At 39.2% G+C, this 19,872-nt stretch overlaps 2 protein-coding genes across 3 annotated transcripts; both read right to left on the reverse strand.

The window, feature by feature from the left end:
- Nucleotides 1-258: 258 nt before the first annotated feature.
- isca1 (iron-sulfur cluster assembly 1) lies at nt 259-6,016 on the reverse strand. Its single transcript, XM_044025722.1, has 4 exons — nt 5,912-6,016; nt 3,196-3,249; nt 2,374-2,479; nt 259-1,823 (listed from the first exon to the last, which is right to left on the reverse strand). The coding sequence occupies exons 1-4, from the start codon at nt 5,990-5,992 to the stop codon at nt 1,675-1,677; spliced, it is 390 nt and encodes a 129-aa protein (XP_043881657.1). The 5' UTR covers nt 5,993-6,016; the 3' UTR covers nt 259-1,674.
- A 1,142-nt stretch (nt 6,017-7,158) lies between these two features.
- Nucleotides 7,159-19,801, reverse strand: tut7 (terminal uridylyl transferase 7). 2 transcript variants are annotated; one of them, XM_044025720.1, is made up of 29 exons: nt 19,721-19,801; nt 18,553-18,991; nt 18,127-18,281; nt 17,924-18,040; nt 17,651-17,828; nt 17,428-17,516; nt 17,178-17,229; nt 16,969-17,038; nt 16,706-16,832; nt 16,497-16,616; nt 16,251-16,385; nt 15,970-16,150; nt 14,411-15,057; nt 14,154-14,304; nt 13,939-14,025; nt 13,699-13,799; nt 13,517-13,574; nt 12,892-12,995; nt 12,707-12,796; nt 12,503-12,616; nt 11,713-11,790; nt 11,417-11,594; nt 11,253-11,300; nt 11,032-11,123; nt 10,825-10,940; nt 10,534-10,733; nt 10,315-10,388; nt 10,172-10,235; nt 7,159-8,648 (listed from the first exon to the last, which is right to left on the reverse strand). In XM_044025720.1, the coding sequence occupies exons 2-29, from the start codon at nt 18,971-18,973 to the stop codon at nt 8,590-8,592; spliced, it is 3,906 nt and encodes a 1,301-aa protein (XP_043881655.1). In that variant the 5' UTR covers nt 18,974-18,991; nt 19,721-19,801; the 3' UTR covers nt 7,159-8,589. The 2 variants fall into 2 exon arrangements, with proteins under 2 accessions (XP_043881655.1, XP_043881654.1); XM_044025719.1 differs by having other exon boundaries at nt 17,428-17,519.
- Between the last annotated feature and the right edge of the window lie 71 nt (nt 19,802-19,872).

Genomic DNA, 19,872 nt, shown 5'->3' on the forward strand with positions numbered 1-19,872 from the left:
CTGGTGTTTTCCACCCTCACTGCTCATCAGTGTCATTTCCAGACACTGCAAACAGCTGTTGTCAATACAGTTAAGCCCTTACAACCCACCATGACCATAAAAGAGGCAAACAAGACCCCATGTAATGCAAGACACCTTCAACAAACCCTACACATCCCTCAGCCAAGACGGGAGTGACGACGGCTCGTCTGCCTCACGTCGAGAAGATTTGCAAAGAATTCCAACAGTCGAACAGAAAATAAAACAGCAGCAACACAATTTAATTATACTGGATTTATCCTTTTATTATTTCATATGTACAGATATATTGCACAGTTTTCAATCTGAAAAGTGAACAATATACATAAAACACAAGTTCCTGGCTTTCGAGCAAAGGATCCTCATATATTATGCGAGGGATACGCGTGTTTTTTTTTGTGCGTTGGTTTTTACTGCTTTGTGTGTTTGTTTATGTAGTTCAATGTAGATTTCAATTCTTTACATACACACAGAGTTAAATAATAACATTAGCATTTCAAAGACTATACAAACTGAAAAGGCAGATACAAGACTCTCAAACACCTCTACTTTGACACTGTCCTACACCAGTGGTTATTATCAAGCCGTTCATCCGACAGCTGATGTGGATTCAAGTGGATTCCAACTTTATCCAAGCAGAATATTTAAAGCAGCACTGTGCAACGTCTGCTGGACGCGCTGTCGTTGCCGTGGATTTTTGATGAGTTCTGATGGTGCGTTCAACAAAAATGGCACACATTTTTCACACAAAGACAACGCAAAAGAATTGTGTCATACGTGAGGATAAGCAAAAGTAAGAAAGGTCGTGGCAGAAAACGAGTGAGGTTGCTAAGCCTAGTAACCTCTGAACTTATACATCTGTTGAATTAAGCCATTAGCCCCAGGTGAGTATTTGCAGGTTGTGTTTACTCGCATCACGAAAAACAAATAAACCAATGACTATATTTGCGTCATGTGGCATGAGTTTGTTGTGAACGCATCTAAAATTGAGCATTACTCTACATGCTTGGCCCGATTCTGGAACTGAACCTAGTGTAAGAATGGAGGAGTGACGTAGGCTCCATTTTCCCGGTTACAAGTCTGTGAACCATTCAAATTATTTTCAAGCTGTGAGTTTAAGATTAAAAACAAGTTGCACAGTGTTGCTTTAATAGCATCTCTTCTCATCCTCTTGTCAAAACCAACCCGATCAATGTTTCACTGTAGCTCTTAAGCTATTGTACAAGTTCCACCTGCAAACAAATCATAGATTCAACTAAATGAAAATATTGTGCGCATGTCAAGACAGTGACTAAATAAAATAATAAAAAAAAAAAAAACAGCTTCAAGGGTCCCTCTAAAGATTCTTTTAAATGCTGAACCCAGATTACTTTAAAGCAGTTGACATCAAATTTATAAAGCTAAAATAAATCATGGTTCTGACAGTGACGTTGAAACCTTCAAAGTGTAAAAAGACGTCATACTTGGGCCTTAATATATCGTCTACGCCAATGTTCTCCAGGAACTGAAGTGGTGGAACAGGAGGCACAAACACATCTCAAAGATCTCCTCATACCCAGCTTCCTCGTCACCATTCAGTGTCTCAGTCTCAACAGATGGGACAAGGTTCTTGAAATGGGGGAGGGGCAGAGCGCGGGCAGGAAGCGTCCGAGATGCTCAGATGTTGAAGCTCTCGCCGCAGCCGCATGTTCCTTTGATGTTGGGATTGTTGAAGACAAACTCGCTGGACAGCTTCGTCTGCACAAAGTCCATCTCTGTTCCCAGGAGCGTGAGCTGGGCCTTCTTCTCTATGAACACCCTCACACCTGCAGGAGTCAGAGCACAATCTTCACGTTGACATGAGAACCCAGTCAGAGTGCTCCAAGTTTGATGACACATCGCAGAAGCCAGGGTGTGTAAAATATTCAAATGTTAAACTTTAACACCACCTTGCGGTTGCATAATTTTTTTTTTTATTATTATTTTTTTTACTTCAGCAGACTTTTCAGAAAATGACAGCCTTCGCCATGAACTGGGTTGAGTGAACTGAATTATAATGTATTTATGATGGAGGAAAAGAAATATTCTCCAACTAAAAAATGAAAAATGTAAAGTTTTATAACTTCTGGTTGTGCTTCATCAGGGACATTTCTTAGTGTAGTGCTGAACCATTAATCCAATAACTATGTTTAAAGAAATTAGTATTTTGTCCTCCTTGATTTCTTTTGTTACCTTTAATTTATATTCTGCACAAATCACTAAGTTCTTTTACACCAACCTGTTGATGCTGTGAATCACTCTTATAAAAACTGTATTTATACTTCCTTCCTTCTTTCTTTCTTTCTTTCTTTCCTATGGCAGTAAAATGTCACTTACCGTCCTGCAACACCTCCTCGTCTGATTTGTCTCTCTCCTTGGTGTAGTCCAGTGTGTAGGTCAGTCCATTACAGCCCCGCGTTCTCACTCCAACCTTCAAACCAATCTATAAAGTACCAGACCGAGATAATTACTGCATGTGATTAACCCTTAAACAATCACACTTTCATTGATCTTTACGTCTAGTTTGTTGAACACATCATCAAATCAGCGTTCATGGTTGTTTGACATCTTTCCACACTCAAAGATGGAGTGAAACGTTGGAGATAAATATTAAAGAGAGTTAATACTGAGAAACTGAAAAAAGTTTCAGTTTCAAAGGTGGAGAAGGCTGTTTGTGTGGGTTTGTTTGTTAAGTTAAGTAAATAAACACTGACATTTTCAGCTACAATCCTGTGTAATATCCTAAAAACAAACCATTGGATTTCCCTTATAGCACTTCATGAACTGCGTTACTGAAAGACAAATCAGTGATCCAAAAGTGATTTAGGTAACAGTATTACGTGTAACCAAATGTTTAAATGCACTTTTGTAAGTCGCTTTGGATAAAAGCGTCTGCTAAATGACATGTAATGTAAAGTATTATATGAACCGTTACCTAAAAAAAAAAAGATAAAACACCACGATAAGATCTTTGAATATTGATGAAATTTATCTTGTACCCGCCCAGCGCAGAGGAGGATGGATTACTTTGAAGGAAAACAATCATAAATGTTGAAACTTTAACAGTTAAAAGAACACAGCATTCTGGTGCCACTCAACATCAGGTCAAGATTCACTGAGCATTTGACGGTAGAATATTTGTAAATAATGTTTACTTACATATTCTGGTTCTTCCTGCAACAAAACCCTGATTTTGTTCACAGCTGCTGGAGTCTATAGGAGAGACATTAGAAATTAGACACTGGATTAATACTTGACTAGATTCTATATATATGTAAGTGGGATAATAAACTATAATAAATAAATAAAAACAGTGGACTTGGGCAAAATTAAGAACTACAACTGTAATAATGTAGTTAGTTGCAAATAAATTAATAAACATAAAAAATGTAATCTAAGCTCCAATACTAGGAGTGGGAATCACAAGGTACCTCACAATACCATCCACGTTACCAACAATATCACGATACAATGCTTCTGTGATAAACAACGTATTGCAAGACAATCATATAGCGATACATTACAATATATGTCTGTCTGAAGAAAACAAAACGTCTGCAAAAAGTAAGTGCAAGATTTCCCTATTTATTCGCTACATAGAGAACAAAGTGCAAAAAGTCTATGCACTGAACATGGACGGGGCATCTCTTAATGTAGTTTTCTCCGCCTTTATCCCTGACTGACTAAACTGACAGCAATCGTATCTGCTCACCCCTAACAAAACACACAAACACATTGGCAACAGACTCATCTTTGTACTTGCACATAGATGTAATGTCTGTATTTGAATACAGGGTGGAGGACACCAGATCTGATCACATGTGGTCACAGGTGAAGCATCCACAATCGTACTAGATGTATGCAACGGGATCTCTCAGGGCATAAATTGATAATAACAATAAGAATGTAATAATAATGATAATGATAATAACCATAATAATAATAATAATAATAATAATGTTTATTATAATAATAATACCAGGTTTGAAGAGGGCCTAAGAATTGCCCTCAACATCCTCAGCAGGAGAGAACACAAACACTGCATGCCTGTGTGTTTAATGGAACCTAACTAAAGCAAGAGGATGTTTATTTTTGTTGTGTTTGCGGATGTGTCAGTTTATCCCACATGTTTTTGGCCCGTGGGGAAAACTCATAAACCTGCTGTGGATGAGTGTTTTTCTTGTGGAGTCATTTGGGAGACTCAGACAAGTGGCTACATTAGCCACATGGTGCTAATCCTTTAAAGCCAATTGCACTCACGTGCATGTGTCTGCTTGATCGCTGAATATCCAACTGTGTCACAAGCTGGATTTGTTTCATAGCTATGATGTCAATCAAACTAAATTACAAGATATACCTGTATGTCACTTCATATGTAAAGTGCTGGCTGCAGACAGCAACTGTTTAGACACATTTTTGGAATGAGTGTGACTTAATTGTATTAAAATGAATCACTGTTACACAAGGTAGTCACAGAGCAGTCCACTAACCCTATTCTTTCAGTAAACTGATAAGTCATTATCAAGGCAATTACCACTAAAATATTTCAGGTCAAACTAAAATGTAATATGTTGCTGTGCTTGACAATTTAAGTTGTGTTTTTTAGAAAGACAAGCAGTGCTACTAGTGAAAAATATTTTACCTGGAGCCCTGGTTAAATATTTTGCATTTAATATTTATTATTTTTACTTTATTGTAGCACATTTAGTGCACCACTTGGTAACATTTATAATTATCACAACTGTCCCTGACCACAATAGATTACAATAAAACATGTGGAATAATTTGCAGAAGCCTCCGTGCTGAGGGTCGTCACAGTTATTGACTTCATCCAGCTCCTCTTATCAGCTCACACCACCATGCTCACGCATTATCTTGACACAGCACCAAACATCATCCCGCCTATAAAGTGTGATACTGCACCGACTGGTCTGTTGCAATCTTTACCATTTCATGGTTTAAAAACCAATCCATATGAACATAAATAATGATGAAATAAATTAATGTAAGCTGTAGCTTATCTTTAACGATATCATTAATGTAACGCCTAAGACTTTTATATTACAAAATTATAATTGACGCCACACTCTGTGATGACATTTGTAGTGGTGTTTAGTTTATGCTCGGGCTGAAACAATTACTCGATCAACTCAATATTGAATAAATCTTGAACTATTTTTGATAATTAATTAATCGGTTTGGGGTTTTAAAAGATGTTCTCTGATTTTGAATATTTTCTGGTTTGCTATATTTAACAACCAAAAAAAAAATCAGAATAATTTTGATTTATGGACAAGACAAGACATTTGAGAACATCACCATCATCAACTGATAAATATTTTTTCAACATTTTCTCAAATTGTATGGACCAAACAATTCAAGAAAATAATCAACATATTAATCAATTACGAAATAATTTTAGTTGCAACCCTAGCTGGGATAAACAGTTACCGATATCGACTGAATTGAAAGCGTTTTCTCACGACGTGCTATCGGTCATAGCCTATAGTCTTGCTGACGTTTATACTTATGTCAGTGGCTAACACCGTCACGCTAACCAGCCTCAAAGTAATGACACCATGGAAATAAGAACTGGAAAATAACGAGTACATTGATCAATGTCATCCTCATAAAACTACCCTAGTGCGAACTTAAGCCCAAGGTCATTAACTAAATGTACTGTTTGCACTACATTCTGTGAAACATGTTCTTCGTTGCGACGTTCGATGCTTCAACTAGCTAGCTTAGCTAACGACCGATCACGTAACTCTAGCTGATGGCAGCTGGTATTCACGACATACTTCGTGGATTAAAACACATCCGACTTAAAGCGTGGTGTTTCCACACGACTTTGCAAGCAGTTGGTCATATTTACCAGTGTGAGTGCGGCTCTTGTAGATAATATCTTTCTTTTGTTGACCGCTCGGACAGTCGCCCTCACCAAGGAGGCAGACATGTTGCTGCAGCCTGAAATCAAAACATTAAATGGCGCACGCGCATAGAAAGACATGACCCCCTCGACAAAGTTGCTGTTCAATGATTGGTCGATACTTTGACAGACGGCCTTGTCAGCCAATGAGATTACAGATTAAATCGACCACGGAGTTGAAAGTCAGTTTGTGTTGCGTAATCGTACACAGAGTCTCGAAATAATACAATATAACCATTTTTCTAATTGGAATGTTCTACGTGAGCATGACTGTGATCATTGTTTTGTTCAAGCTATGTAATTAATTTTCTTGTTTTCTATTAAATAGATGCGACAGTTACTGTTTAATTAGCATCACGTGTATTTGACTGGCAAACAGCGTCTTGTGACTGCTACTTTTGTATATTTAATGCAATATCAATAATATAGTGTGTAGCATTTTGGAGAGTATATTAAAACGCCTCGTTTCTGATTTAAAAGGAGGCAACAGAAAAGTATTTTTGTAAAATTAGAGCAAACTGAAAACATGCGTTAGTGTTGGCTACACGCCTGCCACCTGGTGGCGGCATACGGTGCCTCCATCAAGTCTATTTATTAAGGTGTAAATATTACAAATAATATTAAGTGAAACCATGAATGTGTCAAACACGATTGGCTTTCACCAAGAATAACATAGTACAGTATTTGTTGTCCTGAGAGCAGACAACAATTCAGACATCTTAGTCAACACTAAAGCTACGGCTCAAGTCCTTACATAAATACAGGTGTTTCAGTTTCAAGAGGTCTAGCTTTGTTTTTGAATTATTTGGAATGCAACATACCTTTCCACTTTTTCTTACTGCAGTTTTCCCACTCTTTATTTTGTTTGCAGACCGTTAAGCTCTTCTTGAAAAAAAACAAAAAAAAACTTGTCCCATTGTTGTCCAATGTTGTAGAGTTTCCCACTTCTAATACATTTATAAAGTACTTTAGTCAAGGGGTCTTGCTTTACAGAGGCAGCCATCTTGTACCCCAGACTAGTCACACCAGTTGGAGCATGTGTTTTACATTTTGAGGTAAAAACTTACTACCACACTAAGACCTGCAACATTTCTGGTAGGCGAACAGACCAGAGAAGTCCTCAGTCCAGGCTTGAAATACTACATATTGTGTGGGGGGAAAACACAACATAAACAAAAATTTCCATGGACATATTTCACATTAGGACTGGATTTCAGTTTAATGAGTGTTTGGGGGCACAAAATGGATTGTAAGCCATATTCAAACTTTCCTGGCAGGACTGTGGTTCTTAACATTAACCCTCCTATTTTCAGAACTGAAGAATTGCTATAAGGCTGACATTTAAACAAAGCTATGTTAAAATGAGGCATTTAATTACAATACCACCTACAATACATTTTCTCTTAATAAAATTTAACCATATTAGGGCAACAAGAAAGCCACACAGTCCATATTCAAAGTTGGATGATAAAGCAGCTCTTAAAACATTAACTAGCAGCGACATATTAAGAGGGCATGAGCCCTCACAGGGCAGCTACCAATTGGTGGCGCTATAATTACAAAATTAAGCCTTAATGGCAAATAAATACATTTATATCTCCACTGAAGTGAACACAGCATTTTCAGCAATGTCAAACAGCTGGAGCAGTTGATTCAGCTTAAAAAAAAAACAAAAACACACCAAGTGTAAGCACAAGTGAGTAAGTCCTTGCATTGTAGAGAAACACTTCCTTGCGTGTGTGGAGACACATTCAGAACAGGTTTTTCTGAGCAACAGTAGTTTTACTATGATGTTACTGTCCATTCACACATGTAGGTAATTGAGGGGGAAGTAGTTCCTGATAAAATAGGGCTGGATCACAACAAAAATAATAATAATAATAAAAAAAAATACTTAACACCATGATCCTGAAGGTTACTTTCTAACACAGAGACATGCGGCACTAAGAGCTGCTTTCAAAGGTGATGGAGACAGACTGGTGGATATCAGTGCACATGACAAATTAAACTGGATTTTAAAAGAATTTCTATTAAAAAGAAAAAGACTGCAAGTCATTACAAAGATACACTGCCATTCAAACATTTTGAAACCTAACTGTAAATGTCTATGTCAAAATGCAAAATACATAGTTGGATCATTATTCATGCAAAGAAAAACCTTAACAATTAGAAAGTAAAGTACAAGTGAACTGATGAGTGCGTTTTCATTTGAAACTGCCTTGCTCTTGACGATTCATTTGTAAGTAGCAGACAATGTGCCATATCATCGTATGTTGTCTGAAAAAGACGTCTTATTATACTGACCCTGTTCTCAGTCAGGTAGCAGTTATTTACACTTTCTAATTTTAGGTAATTTGAACAGAATGAAAATAAAAACTTGACTGGCAGTGTAGGTAAACAAAGACATACAGTACACGTACAATGGCTTGTTTTGTTAAAATGAAAACTTTAAAAAGCTCCTCTGAGGAGAAGCAATGTAAGGGGGAGAAAAGGACAAACGCATAAAAAGGCCCTATTTGGCTTCAAGTCAAGGCGTCCTGGCTTTGGCTTTTAACGGGGCTCTGGATTTTCTGTCTGCCTGGACAAGAGGAGGACCTTGTCGCCTGTGTGGCCACAGCTACTGCTCATTCCACTGGGCTCTTCCTGTGACCAGAGCGACCTGCATTTCGGCAGGCTAGACTACCTGAAACAAACCAGAATGCAGAACTGTCAAGATTATTCCAGAACAAGCTTTTAACCTGGACAGAAGTTATTTATATGCTGCTTTATTTGAACTAAATCAGTTCAGGTTACAAACTCATAAACAAAAAAAATCTTTCACCATAGCTAAAGCAAGACACAAAAACAGAAGCAAAATGACAAACTTTAGCCAAAACATCAGCCAGCGTGTACAGAGTCAAGAGAGTCGGAAATAACATGAAACAACTGAAAAAGTGTCCCACTCTCATTCTCTCTTGACTCAAGTCCTAAAACAAGACAGCTTAGATTTTTACCGACCAGGTCTCCATGAAAAGGAAACAAATGAATTAATATATGGGCTGATAATTTAGAGACTTAAAAGGAGAGCTTGAAGAGATAGTTCAGTGTGGTTTTATGAGGTACAGACCACTCACTGTCTTGAGTCCACACAGAAAATCAATGTTTTTAGTGCGACAGGACGTGAGAGTTGCTGGTCTACTGCTGCCTTGCTTGGTTAGTTTGTATCTCTAAAGGTAAAGCAGAACAAAGGATTTCAAACACTGAAGTCACAAAATAATACATGTGAACTTAGTGATGGAGGCAGCAGTGATTCAACAACTCCTGTGTGCTGTGGTATAATCTTTGGACATTCTTAATATAACAAACACATTTAGCTGTATGCAAAACTCTGCACCATTGCATGCAATGAATGCAGCCGTGTTTTATTTACCTCCTATGGCAGTGGGTTGGAGAATAGTAAAATGGTGGAGCTAGAAAGACCACACTTTAAGGAAAGTGGGTGAAAATAAAATAAAATAAAATATTAAAAAGGTCGCCCAAGTGTAGATAAAAAGTTTTTTAAGTACTTAAATGTGGCCCAACGTAAGTGAACGTCAATGGTCGTATGGTCAGAATAGAAACATAAACACTCCAATATCAAACATGTAGAGATGTGATTTGTATCCCTGATGAGTCCCCTCGCTCAGTTTGTCCTGCGTACGTCTGGTCTACGTACAACAAGCAATGCAGGGCGCATGGAACAGTAGGTGGCGTCGTAACAAACAAGGGCACATCGGCGGCAGGAGACATTTACCTAAATATCAACGCACCTCCTTTCTTGCACAATGTTCAAGCACTTTCATGTGCAGACCTGTCTCTTTAGGGCAATTCTCAAAAACCCTCTACATGCTTTGAACTCTTAAGACGTGTTTTCTGCTAAGGCAGTGGAGTAAATTGCTCACTGCTGCTATTACTACCACAGATACTTCTTGAGCTAAGCCCTAATATGGGTGGTGCAGCAGTGAAAAGGGTCATGTTCATTTTGTCCATACCTCAGTCTTGCGGTGCATGAAAATTCACCTCATAAAAAAATGAATACATATCCGTTTTCGGTAAGAACCGATATATACCACCCAGGACTAATTGGACAGTTTGAGAAATGTGTTTTGTGTGATGTGTTGGGTGGTGTAACAGAGTATTTTAAAAAAACAACATAATCTTAAATCAATCAAATGGGACTTTACATACCTGCTTGTGGACCTAATACAACACCCTGTTGCTTTCTCTTCCTCTCTTCTTGTTGTGGTGAACCCTGAAGAACAGGAAGGTCAACAGGTGCAGGAGGGAGCAAAGACCGGTCAATTTGAATGAATATTTCTTTTTTATCATACCCATTTTTCCTTCTCTCTCAAATTCCTCAAGTGGGGCGAGGTGGAGCAGGTAAAGTTGTCCATCTTCACATTACCTGTCAAATCATAAAGTAAAACAAAAGAAATAAATCACCTTTAGTATATCCTCCATTTCATGAACAAGATTAATGCATAATAACTTATTGTATTACTTTTTTTGATGATGCAAAAATTCATTAATAAATATAAATTAGTTTGAACCTGCAGGGCTCCTGTACTGCGGACAGTCCTTCTTTATGTGGTCACTTGATCCACACAGGTAGCAGCAGCGCATTTCCAGTGCATCTCTTTTCTTCCAGTGCTCACTCTTGTGTCTGCCGTGATCCTTCATGTCATCTGCAGTGTCCAGTTTGTCTCTCAGGTGTTCTGGCCTTTTATCAGAGTCCCTTCTGTGCCTGAACCTGGGCAAATATTATCCACATTACAAAATAAACATGCAGCCTGATACATGGTGCTCAAGTTATGCATTGGTGATAACGGTTGACTCCTTACTTCTTGCGCATGGGGCAATCTTTCATGAAGTGACCAATCTTGCCACAGATCCGACAACAGCGGTCGTTAGGGGCTACTTCTCCCTCAGTGAGAACCTCAGGATCAAAGAAATACTCCTGGGACAAAGATGAGGACAAAGCACTTTGTCAGTGCTTCTATAATGCCACCAAAATATCCAAATATTGTGTTTACACAGCAAATACTAACCATTTGACTGGGATACATGGGAGGAAAGACTTTAATAGGTGTGCCAAACACTGTTCTGCCATTGATGAATGCCTTCATGATGAAGTTAGTCACTGTTGTGAAGGGACAAGACAAATAAAAGAAATCAAGAAATAACAGGTCAGATGACACAACCAAGGACAGATTAAAATGGACACCAGAAAAGAGGACAGATTAAAATAGATTTTGGTAAAGAACCATACTTTTCCTGGACAGACCAGCACCCAGATTATGGTTCAGGTCAAATGGATCTGCAATATGAATCCAGACAGGAAAGTCATTTTAGTTCAGCAAAAAAGTGAACAACACCATTGATCAATAGTGATATACATTTGATTAATCACATGCGGTTGAATGGTGCACTTACCTTCGATGACAATGTATTTGGACGTCCACTGCTTGTTGAAGGTGGTGAGGCTGTGATGCTGACGGATACAGATAACGTGCTCTCTGAAGTCAAAGTCCTCCGTATAAAAACGGAGCAGGCCAAGCCACAGCTCCCCCACCGTCTCTGTGTTTTTCCCGTACTGTGACCAGTGACTGGGCTGTAGGTGGGAGATGACCAGATTGAGGTTAAATAAAGAGAAAGCGAGGGACACTCACTCATGACTAAAATGTTTATAAGGACACACAATGAATCTATAAAAAACACTAAACACTCACTAATGTTTTTAAGTCATCATGGAAGTACACGTTCCAGCCATCAATTAACACCTCTGGCTTCTTCTTTCCATCATAGATCTGCAACAAATGGACAAGAGGTTATCAATTATCAATTATAAATAACACACATTTTTCTTTCTGCATAATACTGTCTCTCTAGATAGAGATGTATTCTTAGAAAAACAGGAACCTAGAAAGTGATAAAATGACAAGGTCTGATCTGATCAATGAATTAAATCCTTAGATAAAACTTTTAATATATGCCATTTCAGTTTCCGGTGTGCACACCACACAAATCATGGAAGACTTGACCACGACTGTCTCACATGACCATGAGTTGTTAGCTACAGTGACTAACAGCTAAGATAACACCGGAGTCTGGAAATGTGTTCATTACTTTACCATCTACGATATTGAACAAGAAATTCTTCTAAATTTATAGGAGGGATATTTCGAACTTGCAGTATGTGGTCATATCAATAAAAAGTGTATAAATATGACTACTTTGGAGTAAATTTTCTAACGTAAACATTACAATTTTTAATGATACACCAGGGTAGAGAGACCCAAATGTTATATAATTAGCAACATTAATTCTGTGAAACTACAGTAAGTTTTCATACCAATTTTGCTTGATTATGAAATAAATATCTCTAAAAGAATCCAAATATCTTTATAGAATCAAAGATGGACTTGAATCTGAACAGAATGGCCAGTGTTAAAGGCATAGATAGTGTGATTCAAAATGTAAATGGGGGAAACCTCAATTTGACAAACATGTTATCTTTACCTCTTGCAGCACAGGGATAACGGGTGGGTTTCTCTGCTGCAGGAAGAACAGCACCATCAGCGTGTAAGCATAGGATGACAGACTGCCACGTGAGGCGTCGCCAATGTCACACACCTGTAACAGGACAGAAAGAACTGAAATAAACTTAAATCACTTCAAACAATATAACGTTGCCTTAGTAACATGGAGTTCGAGCATATTCACCTTGGCAAACACTTTCATCACATAACAGAGGATCTTCACTCTCCTGTCAATGGCAGCATATGAGGCTAGCAAGTGTGTGTTGTGCAGGGCCTGAGAAGAAAAAAAAGGCAAAGTTGAAATTTTAGATTTGGGGTAAACTAAACAACACACTACACAAAGCAAAAGAGAGGGAGGACAGTCCATACCAGTGTGTTGTAGAGGCTGACGTCTCCCTCCAGGCCAGTGCGAACATGGTAAAACTTGACAATGGGCACTTTTGCTGTTGTGATGGGGAGGATGTTCTTCAGACCTGTGACAGGGTAGAGATGGAGTAGAGAATAAAGACAAAATAAAGGAGACATTAACCAGGCATTATGGGGAAATAGACACTATGTCTTATGCATTATGTGACTATCAAAGTCTACATTATGTGACTATCTTCTTGCTTCAGCAATGCACTTCTCTCAAGCTCATTATGAAGATTCTGATCCTACACTGCAAGAGTACAAGCGGTGTGCGCAACAGGTTAATAACAGACAAGTGGCCAGCCATCATTACATGTGGTACAGATGAAATGGTTGGCTGTGTTACAACTGTATTGTGAGGCCTTCACTGGTGACTATCTGGGTGTGAAGATACAGAGTATAGGAAACATACTACAGATTCCAGTTTTAAAATAATTACAAAGCCTAGCTTTTAGTGAAAGTTCTTTTTAAGTCAAGTATTCAGTTAGCTTGGATAGGTTAGATTGTTCACTCCAAACTAGAAAACAAATCGCTGGCACGTTGACCAATAACCAACCAGCTTTTGCCCTGCCCGACTTTGCCTTACCTGAGTGTTTCTTTAGCAGTCTTGCCAAGCTTTCAATGATGGTGATGCAGTCAATATCCTATGAAAAATGATTCATCAGGAAGGGGAATGGTATATATTTTGATCTCATAATATTAATTTCTACAAATGTTACTGAACTTTGAGAAAAGACTCAAAATCTGCAAGAATCATAGATGACTTACATCCATGGTCTCCTGGCCCTCCAAGACCATACAGATGTCTAGGTCACTCTGTCTGAATCCAAAGCCATTTTTGGATGATCCAAATAGTTGCAGCCTAGCTCCTGTACATGGAAAAAACAAAAGGATCAAATCAGTTGCATCATACACATGCTCTCAATCTTGAAGGCAATAAAATGCATTGTCATGCTTAATTGACTATAAAAAAAGTTATGATGTCAGTAAAAATCATGGTTTAGTCACCAGCGAACTGTCGTCTCACAAAGTTCTCCAAGTCTTGAAGGATGTGCTCTCTTACACCCACTTCCAGTTCATCTGGGGCAAAGTCACCTAAAAAAAGAAAACAGACCAATGTCATGAACTTCATAGCAATGATTCCAAACATAAAACAGTATGAGACTATAGACATGTCCAGGGTGTACTAGTTATGTTTTTTGAGGGACTTAAATAGTACTCACTGTAGCACTGCTCACAGACTTTGTTAAGGATGTTTAGAAACTCTGGTGTTAGTGGAGGCAGGGGATCCAGTTCCACTTTCTTGAAGTCTTCTGGGCAATCTTTTTTGAGATGTCCATCACGCTTGCACAAGCTGCACACGACCATGTGTGACTAAAAGACATTGAAAGGTATTTAACTGAAATGATGCACCCACTGTTATTTTTCTCAGGGGCTTTAACATACAATGTGGAAAAAATACGAGGCTAAGAACCCTTACCTTTCCTCTGGTGAAAGCCTGTCTGGTGAACGCATACGACAGCCTTTTCTGTTTTTGGTTTTTATTTTCTGTGCCCTCTTCTTTAGGTGAATGTGATAGACTGACGGATGGCAACGCCATTTCTTCCTCCTCCTCCTCTTCCTCCTCATCCACTGAACCTGGAGTGTCCAAATCTGGACCCTCCTCATCAGACAAAAGCTCCTCTCCGGAAAGCCCATCCACTGGAAAGATCTCCTCATCCTCTGTAGTGAAGCTGTCCAAATGATGTCTGGCATCACGCTCTTCTTCCTCGTCCTCAGAGAAGCTGCTTTTGCCCAGATCCACCTTTTCCTTCTCCCTCTCTTCGTCCGAATCAGTGTAGTCTTCAACTTCCTCCTCTTCCTCAATAATGCAGTCAGAGTCCTCTGGACCATTCTCTGATGCTTTTGGTTGACGTGTGTTTTGTTGCTGACCAAGATCTTCATTCACAGCCTTTGCATTTGCCCCTTGACTTGGTCCATGCTGTGCTCCTGTCTTACAGTTGGCAGCTGGCGTGTTGAGTGGTAGTGCAAAGTACTTGTATGTGGTTTTGAAGCAGTGCACAATGTACTCAAACATTTGCTGGCTGTTCACTGTGCGGGCCACATTTCTCTTCACAGCAAATGGGTCTGAGTACAGACAAATAAATTAGTTAAAGAACAGATAAGCATAATAATTCCACTTTAAAGAAAGAAAGAGAAATTCCACTTTAAATCAATCCTTCAAAATGCTTCTACAAAGTCTTTGGTTGTGTAGCATAGTGAGCACTACGTGATAGCCTATCATGACAGCGTGGACTGTATCGATAAAGCTCTTCCTCGTGTTAATAACCAATCAAAGTGCTTTACGATAGCTGACACTCATCCAAAGTGAAGCAAGCGTGACATAATGCAGTTTGGCAACGCCTGGCGCTGCCCCATCCAAAGTGAATCAGAAGCTTTGCAGTTGACGCCACCACCATGTATGTGTGAGACCAGCCTTAGTGATCTATGATGTGTCCAGCGGCTTTGTAGCAAGCCCGTGACACAGTAGGAAAATACTGAGTCCTATGCAGCAGACAAAACTACCTTTGTATGATGCATAGATTATAACCTGCCACAGGAGGCAGCTGATAAATTTCATACACAGTATATTCTATACATAACAGTCCTCTAATGCTCACACATACAATCACTGGTTCGGCATCTTGCCCCAGAATACATATATACAACAAAGATGAGACAAGGTGTAGTAGTGGTACTAGCTGTAGATACTGTAAAAAGAACATGTAGTACAAAAGTGTTTCACCTACAAATAAGGCTATTCAATCAATTGATTATTAGTCTATTACTAAATGAGTCGGCAACTATTTTGATAATTGATCAATTGGTTTTACAGTTTTTTTTTTTTACAGCTATGTGATTTCCAACAGATTAATCGATTATGAAAATAATTGTGAGTTGCAGCTCTACATACAATTTCATCAGTATCATAATGCTAAAACTATCAAGATTCATAGAGCACAAAAAACAAAAACATAAAAAAAAAAAAAAACTACTGACCCTCTATAGCTATCCGCTTCTTTGGCCAGTCTTTGATCTCTCGGGAAAGGATTGCATTTGTTCGCACACTTATTACATTGTCAGCCATGAGGAACTGCAGAGAGTAGAAGCGGAGCATTTCAACCCAGAGAAGCCCAACTTCCGGTTCAGGTAGATGAGGCATGTGAAACACCAGCGGAACCTGCACGAATACACAGTGGACAACACAGAGTCGAGACTGTCAGTATGTGGACACCTTTTACAGACGCAACTAAAAATACATCTGTGCTTTCAAGGATTACCTTTCCCTTTATACAGGCGCCCTCTGCTGCCTGTGATGATTCTCTTGACGAAGGGGTGTAAGAAAAATGTAGATATTCATCCTCTACATGTGTGAGATTGAAGTCTGACAATCTGCTGAGTGAAAACACCTTAATCTAGTGAAATAAAAATAATTAGATTATTAGTTTATGTAAAAAAAAAAAAAAACACAATTATCAATGTTCAGTTTATCTTATTTCAGGGTGAACATGCAGGGAACCACATACCTCTTTGTTCAGGTATGAAGGCAAGAGAGACTCTTTGCGCTGCTGTAAAAAGAAGATGACCATAAGGGCGAAGACATATGGTGGAAGACCACCTTCCTCTGCACGGTCAATCTCACAGATCTGAAACAAGAACAATACATGTTAAAAATCAAAATGTGGGTTGAGTGGATAATGACAGCAACAGGTCTAGGTCCCAACCAAAAACATACCTGGGCCCAGCGTCTGAGTCCCAGAACCAGTGGGAGGAGAAGATGCTGCCGACTAGCGAGAGCAGAAAGATAGGAGGTCGTTTGGAATGCGTTTTCATTCCCTGCGCTCACTCTGCAGATCAGGCCACTGTTGAGAACAACAACAACAACGTCACATTTCAGTAGTGGTATACTTTTACTTTAATGGTTTTACTAAATACATTTTGATTTATCATCTTGAGTAATAATAATCTAATAACTGAACAGCTTTTGGAGATATACACCTCTTTTTCTCTTTGCAGATGACAACGGGCACCCTCGCATGAAAATCAGCTTCCAGGTCAACAAAGACAGCTGAGGAAAGAACAGACAGAAAACATGTTAAATTAGAAACTTCCAAAACAGCCCTGTCTGATTGACATTTTTTTTTTATGTAGTGGAAGGTCTTCATACGGAAAAAATCTGGCAGTAAAGTGTCTAACTGGTGACTCACAGCTGACAGACAGGCTTTCCTTGACCAACAGCAAGACATCTGGCTGATGCATCTGTGAATACATTCCATTTCAAAGCCTTTACACAACATAAATATAATATAAAAAAGAGAGCACATGAATGATAATGTGATTGACAACCACAGCATCCACAAATCAATCAGCAAAACTGTTAATAATCGATTACTTGTTTCAGCTCTAAAATTTCCCAATACAAAATTCATGCTATCAAACTCATAAAGGGCTACTCACGTGAAGTGGATATTGAACGTCAATGTTGACATCAGAATCCTTGAATCCAAACTTAGTGCAAGATGATCCATATAACCTGAGCCTGATCTCTACTGATGAACAGAAAAGAGAGAAAAAAAGTGTGTCATAAAACACAACTAACAGAACATACATATAGCGAAAGACAATTTTTGCTTCATAGCTAAATCAATATCTGGATGGGTTTCTTGCTTAGGTGTCTTACCAGGCAGGACAGACAGGAAAAAGTCTTGCATGAGGGAGACAACATAATTTCGCTTCTCAACATCCTGATCAGTCATCCCATATTCAAGGACAATGGCTTCTAGTGCAGCACTCACTGCACTGATCTGCTCTGGGCCGGGAGGCTGAATGTCATTCAACATCGCCTGTTCTTGCTTCTCCTAGAAACACAAAGCAATTCAATGTGGGGGGTTTTATACACAATAACAACCAGCATCATAAATACTGTGATTTGCATTATAAAACCACTCATCACCTTAGCCCTTTTCTTGTGCCGCTTGTCTCTGATGTGCCTGTAACTGTCAGACACAGATTCCAGCAGAACATCACACAGAGTGCAGGTGTAATGTGCACCAGGGTGATTGTGAGGCTTCTGAAACCATGGAAAAACATACATTAGACAACAGTTGCTAATACCTCAATGTTCTATATTTAGGATACCACAATAAATATATGTACCCTCTTCAAGGAGAAGATTTCATCTTTTTTAAGTCGTTTCTCTGCTTGTCGTAAGCTGTGGATTTCTTTGGCTGTTAGTGTAATTTCTTCATTCACAAAGCCCCTGTTCTCTTCAGTAAAATCCTTCTTCCTGTTTCTGTTTCGCCATCTTTTGCCTTGGGTAGAAATACATGTGTCAGAAAACACAATGGCTGTGTGGATTTGTTAATCAGACATGCTGGATATTAAAAGGACATTTAAGTGCTGCCAGTTCCTATACTCAAAATCAAATCTATACAACCCAACATATGATGATACTATGCTGTAGCTCACTTTAAAAACGTGTCGACCATAAAGATTATTGCCTAAAGCGAACAGCCGAATATTTTTGATCATTGTTGATAAACCATAAAGTCTTTTCCCATCATCTTATTTCCAAATCCTTACCTGGTTTCTGAGCACTATCCTTGTCAGGGTCATCTCTCCTTCCGTGCTCCCTGTCCTCTCTTGGACCCTCAGCCTGGACACTCCTCCTCCAGGGCTGCTGCTGTGAGCGCTCTCTCCAGTTATCTTCTCGACTACTACTCCCTCCTGCTGCCCCATCCCATCGCACATCATCCTTCTGTGAGGGGCTGTGACCACCTCTAAATCCACCAGGGGAGTAGCTTAGAGGTCCCAGTCCTCCCTTCTTAGGGCTTGCCCGATAGTGCCCACCATGATTCTTCTTGCCCTGCTGACCTCCCTCTTGTCTGTAGTTTGGCCCTTGGCCCGGTTCATGGTCCCTCCAGTTGTCTGCCTTGTCAGAGGCTGATGCTCCCCTTTCCCAGCCACCTGGCCTGGTCCGGAAAGGCCTGTCCGAGTTTTCCATGGTTCACTTTTGTTAAAACTGCAGAATAAATTGTTCACATTCATGTTCACGTTGAGCTATTCTGGGAGAGGTGAGTATAATATGATCAAATAACCTTGACACAAACAACTACCACCACAGTTTAGACTTTATAGAATGCCCCATCTCTTAAACAGCAACATGTTTTTTGTATTTGGCTTCTATTAGTTCGAGCACACAATTTTATTTACTGTGTGTGATCACAGCTTTATCAACTCGGTATATAAATTAGACCAGAATGAAACACAAACGTAATGCAACGTAAACGACGAAAAACTGACAATGAATGTAACAAAGCCGGCTTTCATTGGCAATGACCACAGTAGTTGCTACATGTATTAGCCTCCATTCCTGTCCTCCTTGTGTTAGCGTTAGCTAGCTAGCTAACTAGCTACTGCAGATTGACTCGACTGTATCGTTAATTCTTATTTTTCAAATTAAATGTATATATCTAGGCCACACGTCTAGCTCACATCCATCAACAAACTGGTAATGGACATACAATTTTAAGTTAGCTAACTAGCCTCGTGTGATCTGACAAAAGTAATCATGTAGCCTAGCTTGAGGACCCGTTTAGCTTCTTAGCTAACACATAAGATGCAACAGCTGGCGTTGCTGTTTATTATAGGTCTTCAGTCTGTTTGACCTGCAGCTGTGATAAAGGCAGGCAAACGTAAAATTTTAGCGATGACCATCTATAAGAAGGAGTAATTTAAACAAGTTAAATACCTGTCGTACGTGTGTAAAGGGCATACTTGAAGCCTTGTTTAGGTCTGACTTGGCATGATCACTTAACGAGCATTGGAGTTTGAAAGGTAAAGTCCGGTCTCCGACTGTTTTGTACCCGCCAGCGTTTAAGTTCCGCCCACCGGAGTCATTTT

The sequence above is a fragment of the Solea senegalensis genome, linkage group LG5 (genome assembly GCF_019176455.1).
Source record: "Solea senegalensis isolate Sse05_10M linkage group LG5, IFAPA_SoseM_1, whole genome shotgun sequence".
Taxonomy (NCBI): domain Eukaryota; kingdom Metazoa; phylum Chordata; class Actinopteri; order Pleuronectiformes; family Soleidae; genus Solea; species Solea senegalensis.

What these genes read in the sequence shown, in the direction of transcription:
- tut7 (XM_044025719.1), bottom strand. Translation starts at nt 18,973, where the DNA reads ATGGAAAACTCGGACAGGCCTTTCCGGACCAGGCCAGGTGGCTGGGAA. An exon ending in TTATCCCTGTGCTGCAAGAG is followed by an intron (nt 11,791 to 12,502) that starts GTAAAGATAACA and finishes CATTTGTTGCAG; the next exon opens with ATCTATGATGGAAAGAAGAA. An exon ending in ATGATGACTTAAAAACATTA is followed by an intron (nt 11,595 to 11,712) that starts GTGAGTGTTTAG and finishes TCCCACCTACAG; the next exon opens with CCCAGTCACTGGTCACAGTA.
- isca1 (XM_044025722.1), bottom strand. Translation starts at nt 5,992, where the DNA reads ATGTCTGCCTCCTTGGTGAGGGCGACTGTCCGAGCGGTCAACAAAAGA. An exon ending in CAAGAGCCGCACTCACACTG is followed by an intron (nt 3,250 to 5,911) that starts GTAAATATGACC and finishes TCTCTCCTATAG; the next exon opens with ACTCCAGCAGCTGTGAACAA. An exon ending in CGAGGAGGTGTTGCAGGACG is followed by an intron (nt 1,824 to 2,373) that starts GTAAGTGACATT and finishes TGACTCCTGCAG; the next exon opens with GTGTGAGGGTGTTCATAGAG.